The 27,011-nt window shown below is 41.3% G+C and overlaps 1 protein-coding gene across 2 annotated transcripts; it reads right to left on the bottom strand.

Annotated features, from left to right (window-relative positions):
* Positions 1–10,867: 10,867 nt before the first annotated feature.
* LOC308112762 (phospholipid phosphatase 3-like) lies at positions 10,868–24,663 on the bottom strand. 2 transcript variants are annotated; one of them, XM_080468512.1, is made up of 6 exons: positions 24,217–24,663; positions 18,913–19,067; positions 13,701–13,981; positions 13,558–13,615; positions 13,287–13,463; positions 10,868–12,447 (listed from the first exon to the last, which is right to left on the bottom strand). In XM_080468512.1, the coding sequence occupies exons 1-6, from the start codon at positions 24,353–24,355 to the stop codon at positions 12,319–12,321; spliced, it is 939 nt and encodes a 312-aa protein (XP_080324638.1). In that variant the 5' UTR covers positions 24,356–24,663; the 3' UTR covers positions 10,868–12,318. The 2 variants fall into 2 exon arrangements, with proteins under 2 accessions (XP_080324638.1, XP_080324637.1); XM_080468511.1 differs by lacking the exon at positions 18,913–19,067 and adding an exon at positions 16,943–17,100 and having other exon boundaries at positions 24,217–24,656.
* Between the last annotated feature and the right edge of the window lie 2,348 nt (positions 24,664–27,011).

Below are 27,011 nucleotides of genomic sequence, written 5' to 3'. Positions count from 1 at the left end.
TACGACCAGCCCACTAAAGATTATCCCGCAACAGTTCAATGGGCTAGCTCAGTTGGTAGAGCATGAGACTCACAATCTCAGGGGTAGTGGGTTCGTGTCCCACGCCGGGCGTCACCTTCCCGTGGGCTCACCACCTGCAGGAAGGTTCTTAATCGGTGCATTGTGATCTGGGTGACAGTGCTCAGACTGTCACCCCCGTGACCCGGAAACGGACAAGCGGAAGAAAATGAATGAATGAATGAGTTCAATGGGGCCGAGACCGAGACCGTTGGCAAGCTGCGCCATCCTCTCCACTCCCAAAATCTGGTGATACTCTCTGACACCCCACTGTGAGGGGATGGGAGCCTTCATCTCGGAGGACAGAGTGTGGCCGACCAATTGTGGATTTATGGGAATGCCACCAGTTACCAATCGATGTCAGTAAAAGAACCTTCGGGGTTGGACAATGGCAGAGGAATTGGGCAACTTTTTCATGTGCGCAACCCACATACTCAACTCTGCAGTTGAACCCACAACTGCACGTTCCTTCTAAATGCGGCACCTGTTGAAATGATCGGTCAAACACAAATTTTCTTGCTTTTTTTGAACCTGCAAGTTTTTCTATGTACAAGTTTGTAAATGTCATGGAGAAGCCATGTTAACTGTTTCCAACCATTTAACATAGGTTTTTTTTCGTTTCTCTCCGAAGATCTAAAAAAAAAAAAAAAAAAAAAAAATGTGATGGAAAAACACTCAGGCTAAAAGGAGAAACTGTTGGTTGATAATTCCTGCTGCGCGTGAATTTTTAGTTAGGTGATCATGCAGCTCTGTGCATCTGTTTCCATTTAGAGACCTACAGAGAGATTAAATGAGTGTGGAAAAGTAATGGATCTCATATGGATGCAGAGGCCCATTTACATCCTGTAATTGTGTTGTGTTTATTCAGACCATGACATGAAGCACAGGTCCAGGAACTGACAAGACTCTTACATACAGTATTTACGGAGCGTGACAGGCATACTAGGAAGTCCATGAATTTTTGTTGAAGGCCCTGCAAACATTAAAATGTATCAGCTTCCGCAGTGCATGTTGTGACGCTAAATTGAAACCAAACATAAATGCGCAGTGCGCCATCGCGCAGGGAGTCCTGCACAACCAGATAGTCGTCGCCGTCTGACAGCAGGGTCGACAATAGATTCCTGCTGCATCAATCTTTGTTGTTTAAACAGATGGAAGCGGCACCAAAGAGCTTGTGCGGTGCTAGATCGAACGCTTGATAGGAAAACCCAGAGGAGCCCGTGTCAGAGGCCACAGGGGCCAGCAGATTCTAAGCACATTAACATTCCTGAATAAATAACCCCAGGGAATGTTATTGTGGAGACGTTAAACAGGATTTTCCTCCCAGAGCTCAGGAGAAAGGCCAGGCATCACTCCGGCATCTCCGTTGCCTCGAGTGAGGTGGAGCAGAAGAAGTGCCAAAATGAAGATAATTCTTTTTTATTTAAGGCCTTATGTCTCATTCGTCCACAAAAAAAGTATTTCAATCTCTGAAAGCTGATGCAACTTGCAACACATGAAATAATTCTGGTTGTTTCTCCTTTCCAGTTTAATAATGTTGATCTTCACTTTCACGTACATAATACATCAAAATCATTTGCGCAGCAGTCACATTTATACTCTACACAGCCATGAGCGTGGCCGGCTGGTAATAAATCTTTCTTAACTCTGAAATCTTACCTGTGCTTTGGGTTTCCCATTGCTCCCTTCTAGACATATGCTTCTAATAACTTGTTTTCAGAGGGCCGTGTGAGGGTGAAGAGATAGAAGGCTTGTCTAACTGGTTCACATTTTCCCCACATTTTCTCCATCCCACATTTATTGTTATCTTTAGTTCTGTGTGTCATGGAAATAATAATCACGACTTCTTGTTTTCCTTTATCCATATCAGGTTTAACCAAACTGTTTCTGAAACACATTTTTCTGGTTATATTATAACATTTGGGATGAGTGGGGGACTGATTTGGTTTTTGTGTTGCACAAACTGTAAAACCTCTTCTCAGGTTGCTCTGCTTTCATTCACCCAATATGAAACTAATAGAAGGTAGTTCAGTTAATGAATCCCATGAAACAATATGCATTCAATTTACCCCAATGCCCCGCGGCAGAACTAATGCAGCCTAATGCATTTTGTGGAAAAAAGCGTTTGATGATAAAGACACAAACAGGACATATTATGAACTTTATAAACTCCATACACCACCCGGTGTTTTATGATCAATCTATATATAATGTTGTTATAATGACGCTAAACATTACAAAAACCATTTCGCCCGTGTAACTAATTACATAAAAACACACATTTTATTGCATTGGAGACTTGCATTGCAAGTTCAAATCATAAAAAAGCATCTAACCAGTTTTGCTTTTCATTGCATCCCAATGACATTCAGCAATTCTATCTTACCCAACTGATCATTACTATTAGGATGAAACAAAGCATATATACAGTAGAGTTACAGTTGAGTGAGTCTGATGGGGACAGAAGCGCCTTTTAGCAGTTTTCTAGCAGCAAAACACTGCTTTCACCACACCTTCCATCTCGACATGTGAAAGATACGGTAAAGTCAGGTAATACGTTGTGTGGAAACGGTGTATCAGATAATGTGCATCTTTCACTTACAAAAAAAAAAATTATAAATAAAAATACGTAAGTGGAAATTACAGGGCACGTGTCCCATGTCAAATCACGATTTCAACAATCAATATCATGCACACTGAGGATGAAGAAAGCTCACAGCTGTAGGGCCACGGAATAATCGATCAAGAACTGAATTGATGTGTACACAACCACCACCAGTGTGTCAATCTATGCTGCATCTAATTGAAGAATATCTGTCAATGTCTACTCTCTTGTATTTTGTTTTAAACTACATTAATTGATTTTATTTTAGCCCCTGATGGGCTCAGCCTCATTAGTATTCAGCCAGAGTTTTCTGTGTTCTGCTAATGAATGGAAGTCCAATATTCTTCCCTTTCAAGTCTGTTTTGCTTTCAGCCCTGAGGGAAATATCTGGCTATTTAGCTGCTAAACTTTGCCTGAAGAGTACATTATGTTTTCAGGGCTTTTTTTTTTTTACTGCAAACGGTGGTAAACAGAGCAAGACTACGCCAAGTGAAATGCAGTAAACAGCAAACAAGCGAAGTTGTGAAAACAAACAAAAGCTCCAAGAAGCTGAACTGCCCTGGAGCCCAGTTTCTCGACTGATGATCTTCCGTAGGTTTTCTATGTGACAAGCCTCACGTCATACCGTTATTTCACCCATCACTACAAGCAAGATTGATTAGAGTTAGTTATTAGAGCAGACCGAGCCTGTCAGAGGCTGAGTGTTCTTTAAAGCTGTCAGTTACTTTCATTTCTACACCTTTGGCCAGCCTGTGATTGCGACATGTGAGTGAACAGAATTTAGAGAGTGATTTGGAATAAATGGTTTTCAATGACATTTACAAAAAGGTACGATGAGTCAAAATGTAACGTGCGGAGCAATTTGCCTGCTGCCAAACAATTCCTTGATTTAAGTATTGTACATCAAAGTCATTTGGACATTGTGTGGACCAGAAGGTCTAATTTGTAAATCTACTCTGTGAACAGCGCCACTAAAGCAGCAAAGTATTACATCCATATGCAATGGGGCTCCATAAAAGTACTTGCAATGCAACGCTTCTACTTGTACTAAGTAAGTTTGCTATTGCCAAATCCTTGATGATCGCTCCCCTCCAGTCAGGCTGTGCATGTTGTGGTGTTGAGGACGCCCGAGGAGGAGACAGACCCACTGACAGGATTCCTCTGGATCAGCCTGTAGCTCTGTTATAGTGCTGCTTGGCGCAGACTAGATAGCAGCAATCCAGCCTGACGCTCCCTCCGGTGAATCACATTCTTCACACTGGGGGTCAGCGCTGAGGAAGGACTGTAACTACACAGACATATTGATGATTTCATGAATTATAGTTATGCTTAATTAGGTGATTTTTCTTTTAAAGGCCAGTGACGGCTTTCTGTAAGTGATCTTTCTCCCGAGACATGTATTCATTGCCTGAAAGGTCACCAGCAAGCAGCTGCCAAAGGAGAGTGAGCAAGGTCAAAGCCTCTGGCCAGGTGCCAATGGAAATATGGGTTTCAGCAAGAATGAGTGTGGTACCTGAGATTTAAAGTCAATCACGCAGTAAAAGTTTTAACAATCTTCCTCCCCGCTGTTTTTTTTTTTCTTCCATTTTCTCCATTTTTCTGTCCTGTCTCATGCTTCCTCCTTCTGCTGTTACTCTGGTTACTGGATGAAAACACAAGAGGCCCCCGAGAGGGATTCCAGACTCCCGTCCAGCTCCTTCACATGGCACGCAAGAAACGTTTACATTTGATTGGCACCGTGAATCTTTGCTGTCTCGATACCGACTTATCATTTAAAGGCCTGTGTAAACACAAACCTTTTTTTTTTTTTTGTGATGATGTTTTGCCTCACTGGTGATAGAAACCACCATGACCAGCCTCCTTGCGCCTCCTCATTTCAGATACCAAACAGCATGTGGCGTAAGAAGATAAAGGGCCTGGCTGGTAAAATGTTGCTGTGCTGTCAGTGCATGGCTGCCAGTCCCAGGTGAGCATGTGGAGAGCATCAGAGCATGCTCACAATGTTTGATGAAGTCAATGTTTGTGTTCTGTCAGCAGTAAATTCTTCTTGGCTCTTTTCCCACAGGGCTCCTTCAGACACATCTGGAGTTCATTTTTTTTTTCAAATTCTTCAGCAGAGAAAGGAATAAGAGGGAGAAAATGGGCCATGGGATTTTGGGGTTGAAAAATCAGTTACAGAGTTTGGGACTGGGTGGAGGTTAATGTTTTTTTTTTTTTGGGGGGGGGGGGGGGGGGTCAAGGAATTTAGGTTTTAAAAAAAAACTTCAGCTGGCATGTTTGTGTGTTTACTGAAATGAGAGAAAAGAATACGAAAGGGCTGAGGTCTCAGGAGAAGATCTCACAACGCCTTGTCACTTTCTGCTCTCACCTCTCAGCCTTGTTGTGAGCGGGGAGCTAAAAGTGTTTGGCCTCATAATGTCACTGAGTATCGTTTTCCAGAGTGTTTGATTCTGTCCAGCAAATATGATGAAGATAAACTTTTAACACTGTGCTGCTTTTATAAGTTGCAAACAAAACTATTCTCTAGGGACTACAAATCAATAGAGACGTGTTTCAACTTCACCTGTGAGGGGGAGAAAGGATTAACCTCCGGGAAGCTTGGGCCGGTAAATGTTAGATTCTCTTAGAGTTTCCAGTGAAAAGAAACCCTGGTTAAAAAAATGACTTTTCGTTGGATTAGTGACGAAAAGTGAAGATCAGTTTTGTGTTGCTACAAGGAAGCTTTTGGAAGTGGAAGTTTCCCTAAAGTGAAAAGGGCGTGTCCTCCAGAGAGGTAACATTTCATACCAATCTGATCTGCAGATTTCCTGTAATCCTTCAATGTTTTCTTCATCTTTGAAGAAACAGTGTTCATGGATTTTGTTCATCGAGAAACAAAGCTCAATGAGCAACAACAACAACAACAACAACCTCCAACCCGTGCATTAAATTCATTAAAAGTTCCCATCTTGCTCTTGAGGGTCGGTGTAGTACTATGACAATCAATATTTTATTCAACTTCCTGTCCTCTGTGTGTTAGGCAACAAAAGGTGAAGCCAACTTGAAGCAGAAAAGAACTACTCAAACGTCTCATCCAATTTGTATAACGTGCTTCATCTGGGAGGGATCACGGAAGCGTTGACTCATCCTATAGACAGGTCGAGAAAACCCACCAAAGTGTCAGATTGAAACGCCATCAAATGAATGTGAAACTTTTCTACTTCTTTTTTTCCCCTCTTTCAAACTTCCTTCTTGGTTTTGGATCTATATCCATCCATTTTCTTACTTCCCAGCTTAGGGTCACCTGGAACTCGAGCTGATCCGAGCATAAACACGGGGAGACAAAACATACCGACATTCACACCTACCGACACCAATTAACCACAAACACATTATTGGACCGTAAAACTGGAGTTCCCGGAAAAGAAACCCCACACATGCACAGAACGAATGAGCTCCCAAGTCTGGATGAGAATCAGGAATATTTTAACAGCAAGGTGGGAGTGCTAACCACCTCGGTTTTTCTCATAAAATATAGTAATTCAAGAGAATGAAAGGTTTACATGGTTATTAGAAATGGTTGTAGTGCGCAAAAAAGAAATGAAACTGAAACATTTCACCACAGTACATCTGTTCCAGATGTTGTTGTGATGTTTTGAGGCAAAGTGCTGTCGAATGACCAACAGACCGCCTGACCAAAGATCTTTCGAGTCCTGACACCGGCAATAGAAGATATTTCATAAGATAAACGCTTTGGATTGTGAGCATTGCTCTCATTATGTGACTTCCCTGTATGACATCAAGTTCAGCTTGCGATGGCTGATACGCTGACATTGAGTTAGAATACCTTCAGGAAAGAATTAAACTGTCAAGACAATTTGGTGCCGTTATGATCTGAGGGCTAATCACACTTTACACTCGCTGTACATTTGACCGTTTCAGGCAAAGACTCGGGGGTCGGTGCAGCCTTGTTTTCATCACCATATCTGCTGTAGGAGAGATTGGGATGGCAGACGTTTGGCCTCCCGCCTGATATTTACATTCTCCAGACACATGGGAGGACGAAGACAGAAAAAAAATAAAAAATAATAAAAAAGCCCTAAACTAAAGGGACGCAGCAGGAGAATTACTTACAGCTGCGGCACTCAAACCAAAAGTCCTCCAAGACTAAGAGCTTCTGGGCACGGACACAGCATAGTAAGGCTTACATTAGGGTAGTTCTTATGAGGGGCGTTTTCATGTATTGTGTGTCAGAGAGCGAGGGCCAGATAAAGGAGACTTACATAACATGTTAATGGTAAGCTGGCTTAACAGTAATTTTCTCTTCGGTCATCCCAAACAAAACACTGAAAAGGATTGAACTTTCTTCTGCACAGCCAATGTTGGAGGACTTGAAGATATGGAGCCTTTCAGGGTGTGTGCTGGTGTATTGATAGTCCTGGAAACTGATTGTGCAGCGCGTGCCAAGAAAAGAAAAACTCTCCGAAAGTCGGACAACTTGGCACTGATCAAAAGTTTAGGTCCCCCGGGGAGCCAGCCATCATCATGCTGCTCTGTGAATAAGAAAAACATGCCCAGTGGAGCTGTAATGAGGTCACTTATCAGCCGGGGCATTTGGAGGGTGTGCCACACTTCCTCTCAGCATCCCTCCATCTGTCAGAGAGAGGACAAATGACCTCAGCAACTTCTGCCAATAATGTCATGTGGCGTCAGACGCTTTGACAGGCTTCAAGTTGACTGAAGGACCAGGCAGGCCAAAAACTTTCTGATCTACAGCCTTTGCACAAGAATAAACCAGGTCAGACATCTTCTTCTTTTTTTTTTTTTCTTCCATCAGTGAAACTCAAAAAGTTTCAATGACAAACAGAACTTACCAAAGGACGTCCTCTTCAAAGGCCGACCTTCACCTTCCAGTGGGCTCAGAGGATGATAAAGTATTAAAGAAGTCTATATCTGAAATCATCAAATAATGCAATTTTTGGATCATATCTTGTACACTACGTGAGTCAGAACTTTTCCACTTCCCACTTAGTCATGCACACACAATTACTCTTTGCCAAAAGCCTTATTAAAGCAAATCTCCACCAGTTACATTTTGATTTAAAGTACTTAAAACATTTTTGTTTGAAAATGATGAAACTTTTGGTCGTGAAACATTACTTCTCATTTAATCTGTACACTAGTACTGAGACTGACTCTCTCCCTCTGTAGTGTTATAATTACAATGATCACCAGGCGTCACCATAAATCCTTTTGGTTCCTGTGGGCGCAGTTAAATCCTACTAACCTATCAATGGGACAAATTAAAAAAAACAACGACGGCCACTGAGTTGAGCTGTCATCACTTGGTTGGAACTGCAAGAAAGAAGCAACAAAAGGTCAAGCAACAACTCATGATACACACTGTGATTACTCTAAAGTAACTGCATGATGACAAAATACATCGTTCAAGTCATTAGCCACTAACAGCTGCAGCTGACAACAAGCTTAGAGGACTACTCCATGGTCAGTAAAGTATTTGTGAATGTGACAGATCACTTCAGAGCGACCACAACAGTGGACAGAGTTCATGAGAAAGATTTGTAATTCGCCCAGTGTAATTACTTCACAAATAATAGGGGTTAAACTGCAGTGGGAAAGCACAACATTTTTCCCCTTCAACCACATGAAAAGGATTCCAATGTGTTAAAAGCTGTTGATCTAGAAAGAATCTTTGAATCGCATCAAGACAAACAAGACCAATTTAAAAGCAGAAAGAAAAGAGGAAAGAAACAACACCGGACTGTGCAATTTGTTGGTCTGGTGAATGCTAAAAATACTATCACTTTCAATTACAGCCGATGATATCGCGGACAAAAAGACTTGCATTCTTGATGGTTTAATGGAGTGAGTCTCAGTGGATTCGCGTGGATAAACATCGTGTCAAGCTCTTGGCGTTGGGATGTGGACATTTGCATGAGCGGAAAAGCTCTGAACTCAAACGACACGAGGAAAAGACTTTACAGCTTTGATCACCGAGATCAAGCCACACGGACGGTATATGGTCTATGGATCAAACACGTTCCATGTTTGTTTTGAGGGAAGAAAGTGGCAGAGAGCGACGAAAATTCAAAGGGAGTTGATAATGAAGAAAAGCCAGGAACACACACTGTGGAGGGGTATTTTTGTAATAAATGACGATGCTGGAAAAAGTCACATCTCTCCTGGAATGGTCATTATAACATGTTGTGAAAACCACTATTCTACTGTTGTCAGGATAACGGGCTGTGTCGAGTCAGGACCTGTTGCTCCGTTTTACAGGAGTCGCCACAGCAAGTCATTGGAAGTTGCAGCAGATTTTGCCCATCCTGTAGGAACGAGGCTTTGAACCCCGGTTCCTCACACTTAATCACCTGCTATCTTCACTTGTGGTGCATAACCTTGTTTGGAGCACTGAGTCCCGAAAGGCACAAGATGAAACGTGACGCCACAGAGTCGGACATGTTGGATGAGGAAATTATCTAACATGTCAGATGTTACAGCAAATAATTATTATTTGAGAAAATGAAAAAAATATTGAAGATGATCTGTCACAAAATCTACGCTGTGGGGTACAAAAGAGCAGCACAAGAGATTCCAAAAAAGATTGCGAGACTTACGGACGGTGTACAACACAGCAAATATCTCATAGTAAAATCTACAAACAAAAGTGACGGGGAGCCAGCTGAGAAAATGCCTCTCACCTCAATAACTCTCTGAGTTAGATACTTTTCTAACAGATCATAAAGGACACATGTTTGTGTTTGTCCTGTGATGGACTGGAGAACTGTCCGGGGTGAATTCCCCCCCCCCCCCCTCGCCCCTAGTAAATTAGCTGGGATTGGCTCCAGGGCAAACCTGCACGGGATGAAACGACGCAGAAGATATGTCGCACAATATGTTATTAGAACAAACTTCTCTCACTATGTTGCATGATCTGAAACACAAAATTTCATTTTGATAAATGCAAACATTCTAGATTGATAATGGGTGTTATTCTGTGCATCTGAGGAAGATATTAATGTATATTAGTTCAATCTAAAAAAAAAAAAAAAGGTTGAAATATTTCAATCTAAAACAAAAGTTGAGACGATGACACTTGAACACCATCATCTTCACAGGAAAATTTCATAGCTAAAAATATAGACTCCTTACCACAGAGCACACACACACACTCTGCAGGGTGTAGCCTGGTTCCCAATTAAGACACTGGAAACAGTAATTTAGTAGTAGTCATAACACAGCACAGCTGGTTCGAAATAACATCACCCCTGGCGAGGCCACATAAACAAAACACATTTTGCTGCTTATTAAACTAATCATCTCTTTCTGGGCATGGAGCCTAATTCACAGTAAAATCAATCAGCTTTGGACAACACGTGGCCCCCCCAAAAAAACTGAGCTCATAACACTGGCGCAGGGAATCAAAAAAACTTTCAGTTTCTGGAGTTTAACCTGTGGATGCCCCACAAATGGTGGAGACGAAGTGGTCTGTAAAGATAACACAGGGCATTCAGTCAGATCATACCTACACCCAAGCATTTTCACATGTCAATGTGTTTTGCCACTCTGGCATAGTTTCTGCGTGGAGTCCATATTATTCGAGGGCCATTGGGGAGAGGGGTTAAAGCCTGGAATGTGCACTATTTCCCCACAGGAAGCCGCGCGTGGAAGTCTACCAAACGCTCCACGCCCAAATCTCTCCATCACACGCACAGTTGGCCTGCAGCTGAATTGTAAGACCTCAAATCGGAAATTCTCGTTTGGTTGTACGCGACACGTTGAATTAAATACATGAAATAAACCCAGCATAACACACTTGCGCTTTTAAAGTTTTGTGTTTTATTAAAGACATTTTTTTTTTTTATCTTTGATACGTCCAAACAGTTGCATTTTTACAAAATCTTACACGGCACTACAAAAATACAGGAATTGATTTATTCAACATAGAAAAACAACAAACAAAAAAAAAAAAAACATACTGAAGCTATCCACGTTGACAGCTTTGTTGTGATTTTTCTTAATAAACCTTAGTATTCACAAGAAGCCAGCTTTACTGGATGACATTCGGCCAAGCTTGGACTCTTTAAGCAGCATGTTTTACAATTACACAGGTCACGACAAAACGTCATAGTGGGCACTTTTTCATAAGCTGAAGTGAATATTCACATGTGATGCATCATTGTAAAATGTAGGCTAGCATGCAGAAGTTCACTCCTTTCTATCGTCGACATTCAAAACCCAAGAAAACACGTTTTCTGTATCAGTCATTGGTTTTTTTTTTGGCAAAAATTACAATAAAGGCACACAAACATATCAGCGTCATGGTAACTTGTCTATTATAAAGCAGAGCCTTAACGTCAGCTCCTTTGTATTGTTTTACAAGATGTCGGTAGTTCGGCATTTGCAAGGTGTCTAATAATCTTATATGAAATTTGCTTTGGTGTTTTAAAACAAAAAGGTACTATAAATGTCATACATATCCATTACTAATGGAGGTTCACATCTTTGTTTTAGCAAAATATATATGTATACCTGCGTCCAGTAAATCACAGGATCTCTTCATAATGTTAATAATCAGTATGATTAGTAATACATGTACTGTGCATGGTGCTCCCCACCCCCCGCCCCAGTGTTCCTGTCTTAAGTTACATGTGTCTCTTGGAGCAGGTACCTGCTCTCTGGCAGCAGATGTACACTTAAACGCTTGCAGGCTATAAACAGTGAAATATACAGTCGGCATTAAGACACACTGGCACACTCACTCATGGAAAGGCCTCACCCAAACACACACCAAACACACATTTTTCTCTCTCTCTCTCACACACACACTCACACACACACACACACACACTGACCTAACACTTCGAAAGCACCCGTCTGGTTTAATATAACAGACAGTCATTTCATCAAATGGCTCAGTGGGGGCTCGTCCTAGCCAGCAGAAGGAGGCCCACATCCAACACATACGACCTCGCTGTACGTTCAACCTACTGTAGACTTATGTGCATTTTAGAAGCGACACCACATCATGCACACAATAAGAGCTTACAAAGCTTTCCAAAAGCTTCACTTCAGATCATTCAAGTGGTGACAAACAGTACTGAGTTTAGCTAAAACAGTGCTATAAATCACACATACAATGTTAAGCACTACAACATCCTTCCCGAAAAACTAAGGAATTTGTTTGTTTTTTTTGTCACAATGGCGCAAGTCACACGGCGAGTGAGTGGCAGGAATATGAGTGAACACACAAAACACACACAGCTTTGTTTACAGCAGCCTTCTGTAGGTTTTGTTCGCTATTCTGACTCTTCATGGAAAAGGCTTGAGAGTGGACAATCTCCAATAATCTTTTTAACAGGATGACAAGGGACAAATATCCTTTTCAGTAGAAAGGAGGTCATCTCTCTTTTCCACATTAAAACAACTGGTGAGACTGAGGAGGAAGAAGATTGATTCCATCAACAGAGCAAAGCTTTTCCACAGTCTCTTCGCATCCTTCAAGATATTTCAAGATTCCATGTTTGTCTGCATTTTCCAGATTTCGTGAGCTACTTTTTTTTTTTTATCCAGTTTTGACTAGTGGCTGTAGTAGTGATTCTTTTTAAAAGGCACAGGTCAGGGTTTTATAGTGTGCAACCAGTTTGCAGCCCGTTTTACGCCATGATGAGGTGGTTGCTTCGCTCTCTGATGTCTGGCGCGGGAACAAGATCTTTCTTTACTGGGGTTGGTGCCAGCGTAGAGCGTCTGCCTTTGGGCTTAAACAAATCTGACACGAAAAACACCTGCGAAGGGCACAGAGAGGAAACTTTGAACATTTTAGCTCTGCAAAGCTGCATATTCAGAAGGAGGATGACAAAAAAAACCACAGAAGATCTATTTTCTGAATAAACTAAGGCCAACAATGTAGGAATTTTTATTTTTTTGCAAGTATTCATTTCGCGAGGAATGCGACATGAACTTGTTTCACGATGCCTTCATTAATATCCTGTTAGTAATAAGATGAATTAACAAATGATGTCAAGTAGCATCTGGCTCGGAATATAGAAGCACACAAATAGGCGACACATACATTTTGGTTATAGGCATTCCTCAAGGTATTGTATTTGGTCCTTTGCCATTTTTCACTTGCAAAGCAATCAATATAATCGGAGAATTTGAAAGTGTCATCAACCTGATTAATCCATTATATTTGATATTTTTTTGAATTTTATTTTTTTTAAATAAACGTAATTTAATTAAGTTTAGTTGCCTTGTATAAGGGAACGTAGTTTTATAGCAACAACCTATTTCTCATTTATTTATATATATATATACCTATTTTCTCATTATGTGAAATATCACATAATTACTTTTCTTTGTCGTTTCATGGATTTGGTGGTAAAACTTCTGTTTTAAACCAAACTGGCCCCAACTTTGAACTTTAGCCTGCCAGCTGGATATTAAAAAAAAAGAAAAAAGTAAAGTGCAACTGATTAATTGTGGAGAACAAAACAATTCGTGGTACCTGTATTCTTTTGATGAACTAACCTTTAATCCATACAAATAACGGCTCAGCAAACTTGTATTTACATGATTCTTTCAGAAATGTATAATAAACAGTTGTAACCCGACAACCACTTACTATGCAATAGGCCACCAGGGCTCCTTGTATAAAACCAGCCAGGACATCAGACGGGTGGTGCTTGTGATCAGAAACACGGGACAGGCCGGTGTAGAAAGACATCATAATGAGGGTGAACTGGGTCAAAGGGCGCAGCAGGCGGGCTCCATGCCAAGTGAAACGAGATTGCAGGTACAACTGGAAAAAGAGCATAAACACACATAGTTGTGGCTGAATGTTCTAAACACCCATGCAGAGAATAAGATACTGAAAAACCTCTTGAACAACTCACCACCAAATAAAGCATGGTGTACATGGAGAAAGACGCATGTCCAGAGAAGAAAGACTTCCTGAGGGAAAAGAGGGGACCGTCAGGGTGTTTTGCTTTTAACGGAGTGACGTAGTAAACTCTCACAGCTTTTTGATGGATCGTACCTGGCCTCTTGAACTTTGCTCTCTGGGCCCTGGCATTGGTAATCAGTGATGTAGCCCAGAGAGCAGTTGATAGTGGAGAAGTCAGGTTTGCACACGTCGAGGAAATGGGGGCGCATGCGGCCCACCGACACTTTGGCAATGTCGGTGAAGGACAAGCTGATAGCGCAGCCGAAGATGAACACGCCCACCTGCTTGTAGAGGGCAGAAATGTAGGGGTTCCCCACAAAAGACTTGGAGCCTTCGTTCAGAAAGTAGATCCTGTAGCTCTCGCCAATTATGATCTGAAGGGACAGAAGACAAGGCGACGAATTGTTACACACAATCGGCCTCATTATTCACCCTGTTCTCTATCGTCACTGAATTCACACCCGCGGAACGAGAACTAAAATATATCACAAGGACTGAGAAAGCAGGCCAGTAGGAGCCAGTTCTCCTAATTTAACATGCAAGTAAGTGTTTGTTGTTTACTAACTAAACTACTAAGAATAACCCAATAAACTGTTTTTGTGATTAACATTTCCCCCGTCTTTCTTTTTTAAACAGTGGAACAATGCAAGTAATGAAGCGCAGGCTTTGCTCGAGGTAATTCCTCTAAGCAAAGTCTGCAGCATTGCAGAAAGTGTATTAGGGAGGCCTTGAGAACTTTGGGAAGGAGCCCTGAAGCTTATGTGAACTTCGCACAGGCAAAGTTCTTGGAAATTAAAAGGGTTGTGCAAGGGGGAAAAACATTCGGGACAAATATGACTGAAAAAAAAAAAAACAAAAAAAAAAAAAACGTTGCTCAAGAACTTGTGACCAGCGACTCTGTCTGAAGTGGTTTGAAAAGGGCTAATTTAGAGTTGGACGTGTTTACCTGTGCTATTCTGCTCCTGAGAGGAAACAGTGAGACGATGTGGGAGGCAACTCAAACTGAGCCGCGTGTATAGTTTTCTGTAAGTGTGTATATAAACCGCCGTCTGAGCAGCAACGATTGACGGGCTCGGCGCATGTGGTGAGGGTGGAGGTTGGACAGCTTTAACTTAAAACAGCTGTTTTGGGCTCAAAAATGTCCTCCCAACCCCCTCACATCTTCTGTTGCCCCCCCCCCCCCCCCACGAAACAGAGCAGGGCGAGAGAGACAGAGAGAGAGAGAGAGAGATATGGAAGGATGGAAATCAGACAGACAGAAAGGGAGGACCGGAAGCAAACAAAAAAATGAAGACAGGAGGACTGGAGAAAACAGGGTGAGGTGAGAGCGTAGCCGGAGGGAGAGAGGAGGGGGAGGGGAGGTGAGGAGAGAGGAGAGGGGGAGGCACTGCTGTTTCTAATCAGGAGAAAAGCTGAGCTCGGCGATGTGTCTGATTTTGGCGGCCAGACTCCACCGGGCGCAACGTCGGGGGCACGTTTGTTTTCACCCGCGCCGGCCATCCCTCCAAAGCGTCTCGGGTTTCGCAGGGGGATCTCCGGCTGTTTTCATGTTAGTGTCTCCATTTCATCAGACATTCTTTGGCGGGATGCAGAAACGAGGCTTTTTTTTTTTTCTTTCTGAGAAACTCTTGCTCCAGAGGGGTCGGCCCCGAGAAGATTTAACAAGCTGACAGAAGGCGTCGTTTCCACCACGCAGGCCTTTAGAGCCGCCGTGATACAGCCCAGCTGGCTTCATGGGAAATGGAGAACTGGGAGGAAATACATCTGGTTCCCCTTCTCCGAGACATTTAACTGTGTGAATACATTAGTATTGTCGGTCTGTATGTGGAGCTGTTGCGCACGAACCTCGAAGATAAATCATCTGAGAAAGACATCAATTTGTGTCAAAGTCATGTCCTTCCACACCATGGTGTTCCCTTTTTTTTTTAAATCCCTTTCATCAACTCCATTCAGTGCAAAACAAAGGATTAAAAAAGGTTAAATTTTATGCCGTCTGGCTCACCTGAAAACAAAAACTGTGACTATTGCATGGAAAACAAGATGTCTGGTAACGTCTTCTTGCTTGGGGCCGTCACCACAATTCCACACCACCAATTACAACATTTAACCAAACAACTGTTGCGTCAAGCGTAATTATATAGTCAAGGCGCCTTCTCACCATAAAAAAAAAAAAAAAAAAAACATTCCATGACAGTCTGCAGCTTGTGGAGTTATTTGCTCTGGTGGCTGCAAGGGGTGAGAAGATAAAACCTAATGCCAGGAGGCAGAGCATGCATCAGTATGCAAGGTACCTACTGCACATGCTGCTGCACCATAGTGAGATATGGATGTCCAAATGTGAAAACGGATACTCCCACAAATCTGTTCGTCTGACATCACGGCATACAAATGCTCCATTTGTGGTGGCTAATAGCATCCTAAATGAGCGCCTAACATTTAGCATGTTTTATAAGCAATAATTAGTTGGTTGTTAAGCTGCTGGGGCCGGAGCGCTCGCGGCGAGATCCATGGTGTGGTGGTTACTACATGGCTTCTGTGGCTTCTGTGACAATTGCTCAAATGAATATCCAAGCGGTGCGAGAGAGGAGGTTTTGAAATTTGCTCGCTTAGTGTGACTTCAGTTTCTGACTTATTGAGAAGTTCGAAGGGGTCTTAACGTGCAAAAAAAAAAAAAAAAAAGCCATTATTTCCAACCTATTGATGTTAAATGTTTAAGATTAAGAGTTTTACTATGTGAAATCTCTCCAAAAAGGTTTCCCAAAGCTGTATTTATTGTGTTCTCAGCAGTACGACGCCATGGAGGCTAACATGTATAACACGAACATCTAGAGGAAAAAAAAAAAAGTAAATTTAATGGAGAATTTTGGATATCACTGTTTTCTCCCTGGAAAGTGCAACAAAACCAACACATCGTTTTACTTTAAGAGGCCTAATCATCTGAATCATCTTGAGCCCCCAGAGAGAAAACCTCAAGCGAGCACTGTTGAAAGGTTGTTACCGAGCATGCAATTTAAACCAGCGACAAAAGCTGATAAGTATGAAGAGTCACGGATTTTGTTGTCATTTAGGGTAAACGCACTCCATTACGCCAACGACGCATCAATAAAAGAAAAAAAAAGTAGGTGTGGACCAGGTGTGGATTCAGTGAGAGAGAACAACAATTTGAACGAGTTGACAGATAAACATTTCATGACACATCATATGAGCAACACTCAAAACAACAGGATGAGGATTAAAAGAAAACAATGTGATCAGTGTTTACAGGTGTTGCTAGTAGGCGTGAAGGCCGCTGGAATAGAAGGGATGACATTAGTGATCAGGGTGAGGTGACTTACAGAGAGGATGGTGATTAAAATGCCAGCGGCGCTAAGCACACCGTCGCTAATGGTGTCTCCGCTTTTGGCCGGGTACTTGATGGACTCATCGTCGCAGTAAAACCCTCTACGGTAAGGCTGAACAGCGCTGGTCTCAATGACCAAGAAAGGCAGGCCGGCTAGTGTGAAGATGCGGTGAGCAGCAGAGAGGGGAAGAGAGAGAGGGGGTGGGGATGGTGAAGGAGAGAGAGAGAGAAAGAGAGAGAGAGAGAGATGGAGGTGCTGGGTTAATGACACGCAAATTACAGAGGTCGCAGGTAAAAGCGAGAGGCAATGAGGGAACATGTGGGACTGTCTCAGTTCATTCTGTGGCTGTTATCTGTGACTAATTGAGAAAGGAGTCCAGATTGAGTCAATATTCACTATTAGTGTCGCTATCGGAGCTGGTGTTTGCTTGTATTGAAGAATCCTACTGTTGGTTATTCAGCTTTGATGGAGGTGACTGCAGGGCATGGAGGCTTTATCTGACTGCCGGCCGTTTCCCAACGGATATAGCAATGCTTTTTAACGGATCTTTCGCTCTCCAAGCAACTTCAATTATCCCTAATAAAGTTTCTTTAATAACAGCAGATAACAAGCTATGGACGTACGACTTCACAACTGTGTAAATAATTCCTAAAACCCGGTGGGGGGGAATTAGACAAGTGACAAAAATACTTTTGTTTCACAGATTGACTGGAGCTTAATTTGTAGATTTAGGTCAAAATATTACTTACAAATAATTCCAGTGAATTGCCTTGAATATGTTTTTTCTTTCCTTACATTTAAAAAGGAATCTAGTGAAACGCAACACGAACACTTAATAGTTAACTGAAAGTTATAGATTACTATTAAGTTGCAGAATCTCATATTTTCTTTGTCCATCGGTTCTTAATTGCGCTCGTAGAATGCTCCAGGAGTGGGACTAGACAACGTTGTTCACTTTTAGTTGGTTTAGTCTACAGAAAACTATTTGGATTTCGTATTTCAGTGGCTTTCTGACTTTATAAAACATTTTCTTTTAAAAACCAAACTCGATCCTCAACAGCGTTAGTGAGTGCAAATTTTTATACTTTTTATAAAAAATAAATAAAACATTTTGGTGAGTTTGTGATGCAAAAAAATACTACCAAGACAGTTGTAGAAGCATTCCATGAGATGTGGCTCAGTCCATGGTATTGTTGTGAAGGTCATATCCATTCCGTGCATCTTTTGGTTCTGGGTTTAAAAAGTGCATTTGTCCTCCTTAAACATTGGAAACTGGGCGACTCAGTGTGAACATTGCCTTTAGGTTCATTGAAACGGAACTAAATATCCACAGGTACAAAGTATTATTTATACTTGCCATCTCATTTTATTCAAGAGGTGATATCAGTGGAAATGGAATTATTTAAAATTAAGGGTACCTGCCACATTAGCTGTGCATTTAAGTTCATTTATTATTATTATTATTGTGTAGTTATCCATGTATTTATTTTATCAGCTTCTCGAGTTCATAGGTTCTTCTATTTTAACACGGAATTGCTTTTGTTGCTTTAGAATTCCAATTTTTTTGAGCCTGAATCAGGTCTTTTTCCACTCGTGTTTTCTTGTTTAACATTTTATTTGAAGTGTTAATATTTCAACGCAGTACAAAGTGTTTGCTCCGTGTGCGTGTGGGGAGAAGGTATCGTTTTACAGCTTTCATTGTGTAAAGGCTCTTTTGTCTTTTCCCATTTAGTTTGAAAGGCGATTTACAAATAAAGTCTGATTGTTAAGTGTGTAACAATAAACTGTGGAATTGGTTGTGATAGGACATAAAAAAAAAAAAAAAAAAAAAAAAGGTGCTCAGAGTGAATCAGCCAATTTAAACAATCGTGTCTTTTGACTCGTCACAGTTTACCCATTGACGAACCGAGACTGTCCCAAAGGTATGCTCTCCTGTCCTCTCGCTCCACCACAACCAGACTTACTGTGACCAGGGGCAGCGAGACGCCCACCGCTGCCAACACAGTGGTGGACACCGTGCTGTTCTTATAGGGCAGCCTGATGCTGCTGTCACTGCAGAAGAATCCTCTCTGGTAAGGCGGGAAGGGAGGTTTGTACAAAAACACGGCAACAAGCACCACTGTACGAGTGAACAGACAACACAAGCAAATATTTTAGACCGCAATAATGGACGGCTGCATCAACAAATCTCACCATACAGACGTGTGCTAAACTCCAAGCGGGTGTTTTCACTTTGAGAATTTTTTTTTTTTTACCAATATATGATAAAAAAAAAAAAAAAAGCCAAATCAAAGCCTGCATCATAATTTAGACTCAAGTAAAGCTTTTATGCTTTAGGAATCTCCAGCTGATGAAGTTACCATTAAAAGGTGGAAGAGGTGTCATGTTCTTAAGAGCTGCCGACTGACAAGAAACACACACAAGAAAAAAGAAAAAAGCCGACACACACCATCAGTCTTCATTCCCTTCCTGCCGAGGCTTTCAAGTGCACTTAAAAAGACCCTCTTTAAGACGCCTCGGGGGTGTTTGCGTCTGATCGATTTAGTGTCTTTCGCCACTTAAAGTGGCAAAAAGATCTTATTTATCTCCTGACAACAAGCATAGAGTGGGTGTAACTGAGATGCAAGCCAGAGGAGGACAGCTTATTTTCACCATTTACTAAAAAAAGGGCTTCAGTGGAGGACTTTGATATTTGAGGGTGGACGCGGCGCTCAGGAGAGGCCTCGAATCGCCGAATTCGCTGAATTTGGGGGAACCACTTAAAAAAAAAAAAAAAGGACTTCAAAGAAACATTTAGCTTTCAAGTCACATTTTGAATAATTGTGAAATCAGACAAAGAAAAACAAGAGAAAAGGTGGCGTTTGTATGGGCTGAGGGTATGATTTCTTGAACCAAACGTCAACACATGCTTCAGTTACTAAGGAACCCCTCAAGCCCTTACATCCACACACACACACACACACACACACAGCTGACATGGGTCTTTGAAGGTCCAGCTGGGTTGAGCTCAGGTTCCAGACTGCGATCCTGCACTCTGGGAACCGTCAGACGCCAGCCTTCCCTCCACATTCAGCAGGATTCACATTATTAACTTTCTTGCTTTTGCTCCCGCTCTGAAAACAAATACCTGGACGGAGCCTACAGCCGACTCAAGAGCAAAAGGGAGCGGGGCGGGATGACTTAACGGTTCTGCAACTGGAAAAATATACTGCACTTTGAAGAGCGCTAAATCCTCGACGTCTGATCCCGTTAGTTTAGTTAGTCTGGACATGAAGAGAACAACAGAAACGTTCCCATAGAATTTACAGAAATTTCCAACAATGCCAATAGAAAAAAAAAAAAAAAGACTCCATGCAGCCTGCTTTGACCCAAAAACCCTGACCTCTTCTCCTCTAAACACATTTACAGACAAACCATAAAGGCCAGAGGCTGGAAGCAAGAGATTGATGGAGTAAGACTGAGAAGCCCCACAAGGACTGAAAAAAGAAAGAAAGAAAGAAACATCCGCTGGGTTAAAGGACCCTGCTGAGGTCAAGTGCTTCCAACAGCTGACTGGAAAGAAAAAGACGTAAACACGACTTCAACCAGATAGTTGCAATCAGGTCCTGTTTTCCAGACATGCAAGGAGGGGGGGGTTACTTCCCCGCTCGGTCCTCTGACCCCTCGCATCCGTCTCAACATTGCAGCATCAGCAAAGTCTGCGGCATCTTGGGATTTTCCCCTCCTGCCCTCTTCCTTTCTTCCCGCATCTCTCTGGCGAGGGGGGGGGGGGGGGGCGAAGGGGAGGGGGAGTGCGTATTGCCAACGACAACACCAGTCAGCAGACCGGGGTTTGTCTTTTACATTAGCGAGACGTGGACCCAAACACAACAGAAACAAGCAAAAGTGTTTGGAAAGTGATTTCCTGTTTCTAACGTCAACATCCAGTGTCTTCGATTCATTTTCCCCCTGGAAAACAGTTGTCTTAAAAATGAATGCCAATTTTCAGCGAGCAAACACTGCAAAAAAAACAAAAAACGACTTTTGCCCCACATTCAAAACATGGTCGGGAACGTGAGATCTGGTGGTTCTGTACTGCCACAGCTCATGGAAACTAGAATCAATGTATAAAGCCGCGTGCCGAATTATATCCCCCAACGTATACTGGAGGGTTTTCTTTTTTGCCAAAACGCCGAGAGCGACCTCTCAAATAAACAGACGCACATTTTCCACTTGCGGGGATCTCTCACTGTCTGGCAGAGAAACTTATATGTACATGTCTGAGGTAGTTGTGGCATAAACACAGATGCAGTTGTTTTTACGAACAGCAGCCCTCACACAGCCCGAACCCGGTCCGTCACTCCGGCATGTTGGCAAAAACTCGGTTCACAGTTCCACAGTGTAACGGGAAACCAGGCCTGACTGCTTGGGTAAGATAAATATCACATTTATAGTGAGTCGCTGCTATACAGATCCTTCATTTGTTTTTGCATTTTGCCCCGTTTCATTTTCCAATAACATGATTAATATAGATTTCAAATTTTGGATTTTTCTGTATTGAGGTTTCAAGCGGTACAATTTAAAAACAGCATAGTCTAAATTGCTTCATTTTTTATTTAATCATGAGCCTGTTTTTAATGAGGCACATTCTAAAATACCCAATTTTGTCATGAGGGCAATGAGATTTGCTTCAAAACTTCAGTTGCATTCATCACAAAATTAAACATCCCATAACCTGGATGATTTCTTGTATATCGCTGAGATGTTGCACTGCAATCAACAAGCGCAGAACGCCCCCCCCCCCATCATTTCAGTCTGAAACCCAGCTTCTTTTAAAAAGATCCAATCACATACAGAAAAACTCATTTTAACTTGGCGAGGTCTTGCAATCTTTCCCAATAACACTTAGGTATTTTTCAGAATTTAGAACATTGTGAACATAATATCTACCCGCCCCTATCCCCGTAATTTCTGTAAACTGATCCTTAAAAAAGTAAACAATGCCAATATCAATACCCTGAAATCGAGAGTCAACATGACCTTTGTGCAGAAAAACAAAACCCTGTAGATGCAAGTGTGACCTATTAACCGCCACCATATATTTAGTGCCTGAGTGGGGTTAAAGTCATTACGCGATTAACTAGAAAACATGAGAACCACCTGCTGCGGCTTAATGTGAACTGAACTCGATCACCTCGTTTGGGGAAGGGTGGGGTTGGGGGTGGTGGTGTTGTGGTTGGGATTCAGTTCAAGTCTATTGCGAATCAGCCTAAAATCCCTCCTCCATTCTACTGGCCGATGTTATCTCTACCGGCGCTGATGGTCTGTAGGGAGCAGGGTAACTGAAAGCACATGAGAGGGCTGGAGAGCGATCGCCACGGACGCCGCACTCAAACTGCAATCAGTGTGTGAGGAGTGAGGAGAAGCAGGGATGTTACCAGCCCTGCTCCACCATTTCCTCCTTGCGGTTGCTCCCTTTAAACCACATCTTCAGTCAGAGCAACACTGCTGGTTTGTTGACAAGCTCCTCTGTGGGGAGGTATGAGCACACAGAACAAATCATGGGGATTTACCCTCCACAGAGACAAACACCGGACCCAAACTAAATATATCTTGTCGGAAAATGATTGTTTGTGCAGCAAATCCATCACGAAATTGGTCACAATAGCTGGATTGTTGTTATTCCCATGCTGCTGCGACAGTTTTCTTTTTATAGACAAACTCTCCTGCGCGCCGTGTGAAAGAAAAGGTTACGATTCGAAGGTGGCCTTAAGTTGATGGTTCGACTTTCTCGAACATTACAAGCACAACTACAACCTTAAGCCAGTGTCTCCAGCTGTGGAACATCACGGGACCTGAACTGATGGACATGGACACACTCACACAGGTCTGACCTTTCCACCACTTCCTTTAATTACACCACATATACATATAAACCCAGATGTTGAGATCAGAGGGATTCCAGCTGCTGAGGAATGTAAGACTTTCTGGAAAATATAATGAGCAGTCAAAGCATACAGGTGTGGGTGGAGACCAACAGAAATATATCCCCCCTGGGGCAATTTATTCACCAGTTTTCCCCTTCAAGGGCACATTTTGGTCGGACAGAGGAAATAATTATTATAGAAAAAGTCCTACGAACTGGACTAGTCATACGGTTACTAACTTTTATTACTCAAACAAGCAGTTTTAAACGGTTCATGTTGAGTTAAAAAGATTTATGAGAAAGGTGACTCACTGAATAAAAATGCTATTCTTGCTTTTTTTTTTGCGTTTCCATACACATTTCAACTACAAAATATATTACTTTGTTTCAATGTGTTTCTCCTTTGCAGGATTTCTGTTATAAACACATTATATTCTAAAACATATTCAATACAGTTGTTTGAGCACTTTATTGGTGTGGCTTGAGTAAAAGCATTTTTATTCTGTCCTTGTAATCATTTTAAGGTAGATTTATTTTATAAATAATATTATAAATTGAGGGACAACAATGTTTAGTATAAGTTTCTAGACCAGGGGTGTCAAACATGAGGCCCGTGTGCCAGAAGCAGCCAACTCGAGGTTCCAAACTGGCCTGCTGAAGCATCAACACTTTAAAGAAACGAGTTATAAAGAACAATGTTTTCTCTAGAGTAGCAGACACAACAGTGAGACCCCAGCTGAGATATCCGTGATGTTGTGAGGGTGGGATTGTGAAAACGTGCAAAATGCAGGTGTTTTTTTTTTTTTATATTTTACTGTATTTTGCACCGGAAGGCATCATTAAAATTGGCTTTATGTTGAGATTGTAGCAATTTTCAGTAGTAAATGTTTGGTCTCGCAAAAATAAAGACAATTTCATGATGTTTACTCTGTGACAGAACAACGAAAAACTTTCAAGTGGAAATTTAAAGGTTATTATGGCACTATTTTACCAAATCAAGATGAAACTGGGCTGCGTGTGGCTCCTGAACTAAGACGTTTGACACAATCTAGATTAGAAAGAATGGCCAAAGATGTGTGACTTTTACAGTTTTGTTATCTATAGTGTATCTTTAATGTCTTAAAAGTACAGAAACAGCTAAGGGCTTCACATGACTTTAAGTCGGTGCCTCATCCATTGTCATCTCTAGAATAACTGTTTGTTTATCAGATTGTTAAGTGTTTTCTAATGTATGAATGTTGATATCACGTGTGAAACTTAACTTTTTGTTTCTCTCCTGTGGCTGATGAACAGGATTTAAAAAAAAGAAAAGAAAAGAAAAGTAGTGAACAATCAACAACCATTAAAGTGAGTGAGTTGTCACCTAGAAAGAGACAGAAGAGGTCCACTCCGACCAGCAGCTTCCTCCTGTGGTGGTCTTTGCAGTTATTGTTGTTCAGAGAAGTCCCGCCGTTCCTCGCCTCGGCTGCCATGCTTTTCTCATAAATCAGACAGCGTTGCATTTAAAACGTCGTGCGAGTTTCTAATAGAGCCTGGAATTTAAAAAAAAACAAAAAAAAAACAAACAAACAAAAAAAAAACAAATAAACTAAAGTGTGCTGAAAGTTTGCAACACGTGTCTCGCGCTGCCTCGTGGATCCTGAGTTGGAAGAGTCGTGCAGGTTTAGGATAAACTTGAGTGGGAGGGGAAGAGAAAAAAAAAAAAGAAATTTAAAAGCGCACTTTCTAATCTATGTATGAGTTTGTTCTTCAACAATCACGCTTCTCTGTCTTCTAGACATCCTTGGCCGCTTTCTTTTGGGTGAGTTCCGAGTCCTGTTGCAGCCCACAGGGAAAGAGAGCCCCTCCTCCAGCTCCTCCTCTTACAATTAATGCCATGTGTGAGGTTTTCCCCCTGGAAGATGCTTCAACTCAGCAGCTCCACCTCACAGTCCACCACTGCAGTGTTTTCTAAATCATCAAACTCCTCTGTGAGGTAGAAAATGTGTCCTCTGATATTTGTAAGGCAGGGCAATTTCATTTCTGTAGCAGCGTTCACACACAAGGACATATTCACTCTGTTTACAAGGAAATAAAAGAAATACATCAAAAAGTTAAAAACTTTATTTAAAAAAAACTTTATTAAGGTAGAAATCATGGGTCTGCACCTACATTTAGTATTCAAATTAATTTTTTATTTTTTTATAACTCATGGTATGACTACTGCTGTATTTGTTGGGCATAATATGACGTGCTGTGCTTGTCCATATTAATATCTGTCATTATTGCCATTTGTTTGAAATTCTTTTTTTTGTCTTTAATTTTTTTTTCTTCTGTATTTTATTATTTAGTTTTAATTCAATTTCTTTTTACCTATCTTTTCTTTCTTTTTTTTCCTTATTATTGACTAGACCAATGTTGTTGAGATGTTGATTTTGTTTGTTGTAAAAATCTAAAATACAGAAAAATATTTGGGAAAGAAATAGCTCAAACAACCTAAGAAAAATGACTATAACAACTAAAATGTGAAGCATCTACACAAGCCAAAACAGATACAAAAATATGACAAAAGATGCATCAAATCAAAAAATACCGACAGAGTCAAAACAGTGAAAACAGCAACATTTTTAAATCTTTCTTTCTATGTAGTCATGAAGCATCAGACTTCTTTTGGAAGAGTTAAAAATTGCAGCGCCAGACAAAATTTGTTTTTCGGAAAGTCACAAAAATGTCTCTTTTGGTCACAAAGGTTGCAGACCCCTGATAGAAATAAGTAAACTTGATTGTTTAATGGAGCGATCAGACCGTTTGTTCCACAGGCGAGGAGCATAGTAACTTCGGAGTAAACTTCTTCCTGAAGACCTCAGGAGTCTGGATGTTTCATATTCTACAGGTCAATCTGAGATGTATTTAGGCCCCAGGCCACTCAAAGCTTTATACACAAGAAGTACGATTTTGAAGTTGATCCTGTACGAGGAAGAATACCCAAATTTGTTATTTTCTTGACACTTAAGTAGATACAACTTGCCCCGTGCAATCTACTTTTACAGTCACGACTGAGTACGCCCACAGTTATTGCTGAAACCTTATCAAATGTGTTTTTCATACAACAATAAGATATCTATGTATTTGAAATGTGCATTGTCGCAGAGGCACGTTGGCAGTAAATAAAACAGCAGCAAAATAAAAGATCACAAACAGTAAATAATCAGAAAACTTTGATATTTTACATGTTCATAGTTGGTAGTGATTGATAATATAGCAGATGTTTTAATTTTAACAGATAAAGCCCTGCGTTGCTTCTATTTTTTGTTAACAAAACAACTTGGTGTAGTCTAATCTTTTCCTTGTGAAGCGCTGTGAATGACCTTGAATGGCGATATTTAGATAAACTTGCCTTTGTTTGCGAAATGTCCTTTGAATGTAGATTTTTCATAGTCACACTGAAATGAACCGCCTATTGACAATGCAAGTCAATGCCGTTTAAAAAGTAATCCTTGAGCAGTATTTAAAAAGAGTACTTGTAACTTGGACACAAAGTAACACCTGTTAGTGCTTTTCCCCCCTCTGGGTATCGATCCTCCACTCTTGTGTTTGGAGCCTTTTGCTGAAGGCAGAGTACAGGTCACCAGTCCATCACAGGACAAACAGATACCCACTGCACAACTCAAACGCTTGTTTTTGGACCGTGTGAGAAAACCCGCATGCACAGGGAGAACGTGAAAACTCCACACCGAGTTCTCCCACCACTTTGTATTGTTCATTTCCATCCTGCCTTCATTGTGGATTATTCTATATTCTAATATACTTTATCTTTGGGTTTCATTCATAATATAGTTGATCGGCAAGTATGTTACTGTACCAGACTGGTCCTTTTTGATAATTGAATCTATGCCTTTTAGTTTATGAAGTGGGTGGCTTTTATAGACATTTGTGTTTGGCAGAATCTTTTGTAGCAAAAATGCTTCTTGGAAATAAATTTAACAGAATTGTAAAGTTGATTATTTCACTCTTAATAGTGACACATCATTGAGGAACATGCAGTAGCGAGGAGAGCAGCAGAGCTTAGTGTGTAGGTTGGGCCCATTAAAAAAAACAAAACACTGCTGCATGCCTCAAGTTTAATGGTGAGATGAAAGAAGCGTTGAATTTTTAAAGGGCACATAAATACTTTCCTAC

Source organism: Lipophrys pholis (assembly GCF_963383615.2).
Source record: "Lipophrys pholis genome assembly, chromosome: 1".
NCBI lineage: Eukaryota > Metazoa > Chordata > Actinopteri > Blenniiformes > Blenniidae > Lipophrys > Lipophrys pholis.
This window is presented reverse-complemented; position numbering and strand designations above follow the sequence as displayed.

Excerpts from the sequence above, each read along its gene's own strand:
- LOC308112762 (XM_080468511.1), bottom strand. The coding sequence starts at position 24,355 with ATGCAACGCTGTCTGATTTATGAGAAAAGCATGGCAGCCGAGGCGAGG. Across the intron at positions 17,101-24,216 it reads CCTCTTCTGTCTCTTTCTAG|CCGGCCTGCCTTTCTTGGTC; the intron begins GTGACAACTCAC and ends TCTTCACACTAG. Across the intron at positions 13,982-16,942 it reads TTTTAATCACCATCCTCTCT|ATCATAATTGGCGAGAGCTA; the intron begins GTAAGTCACCTC and ends CTGTCCCTTCAG.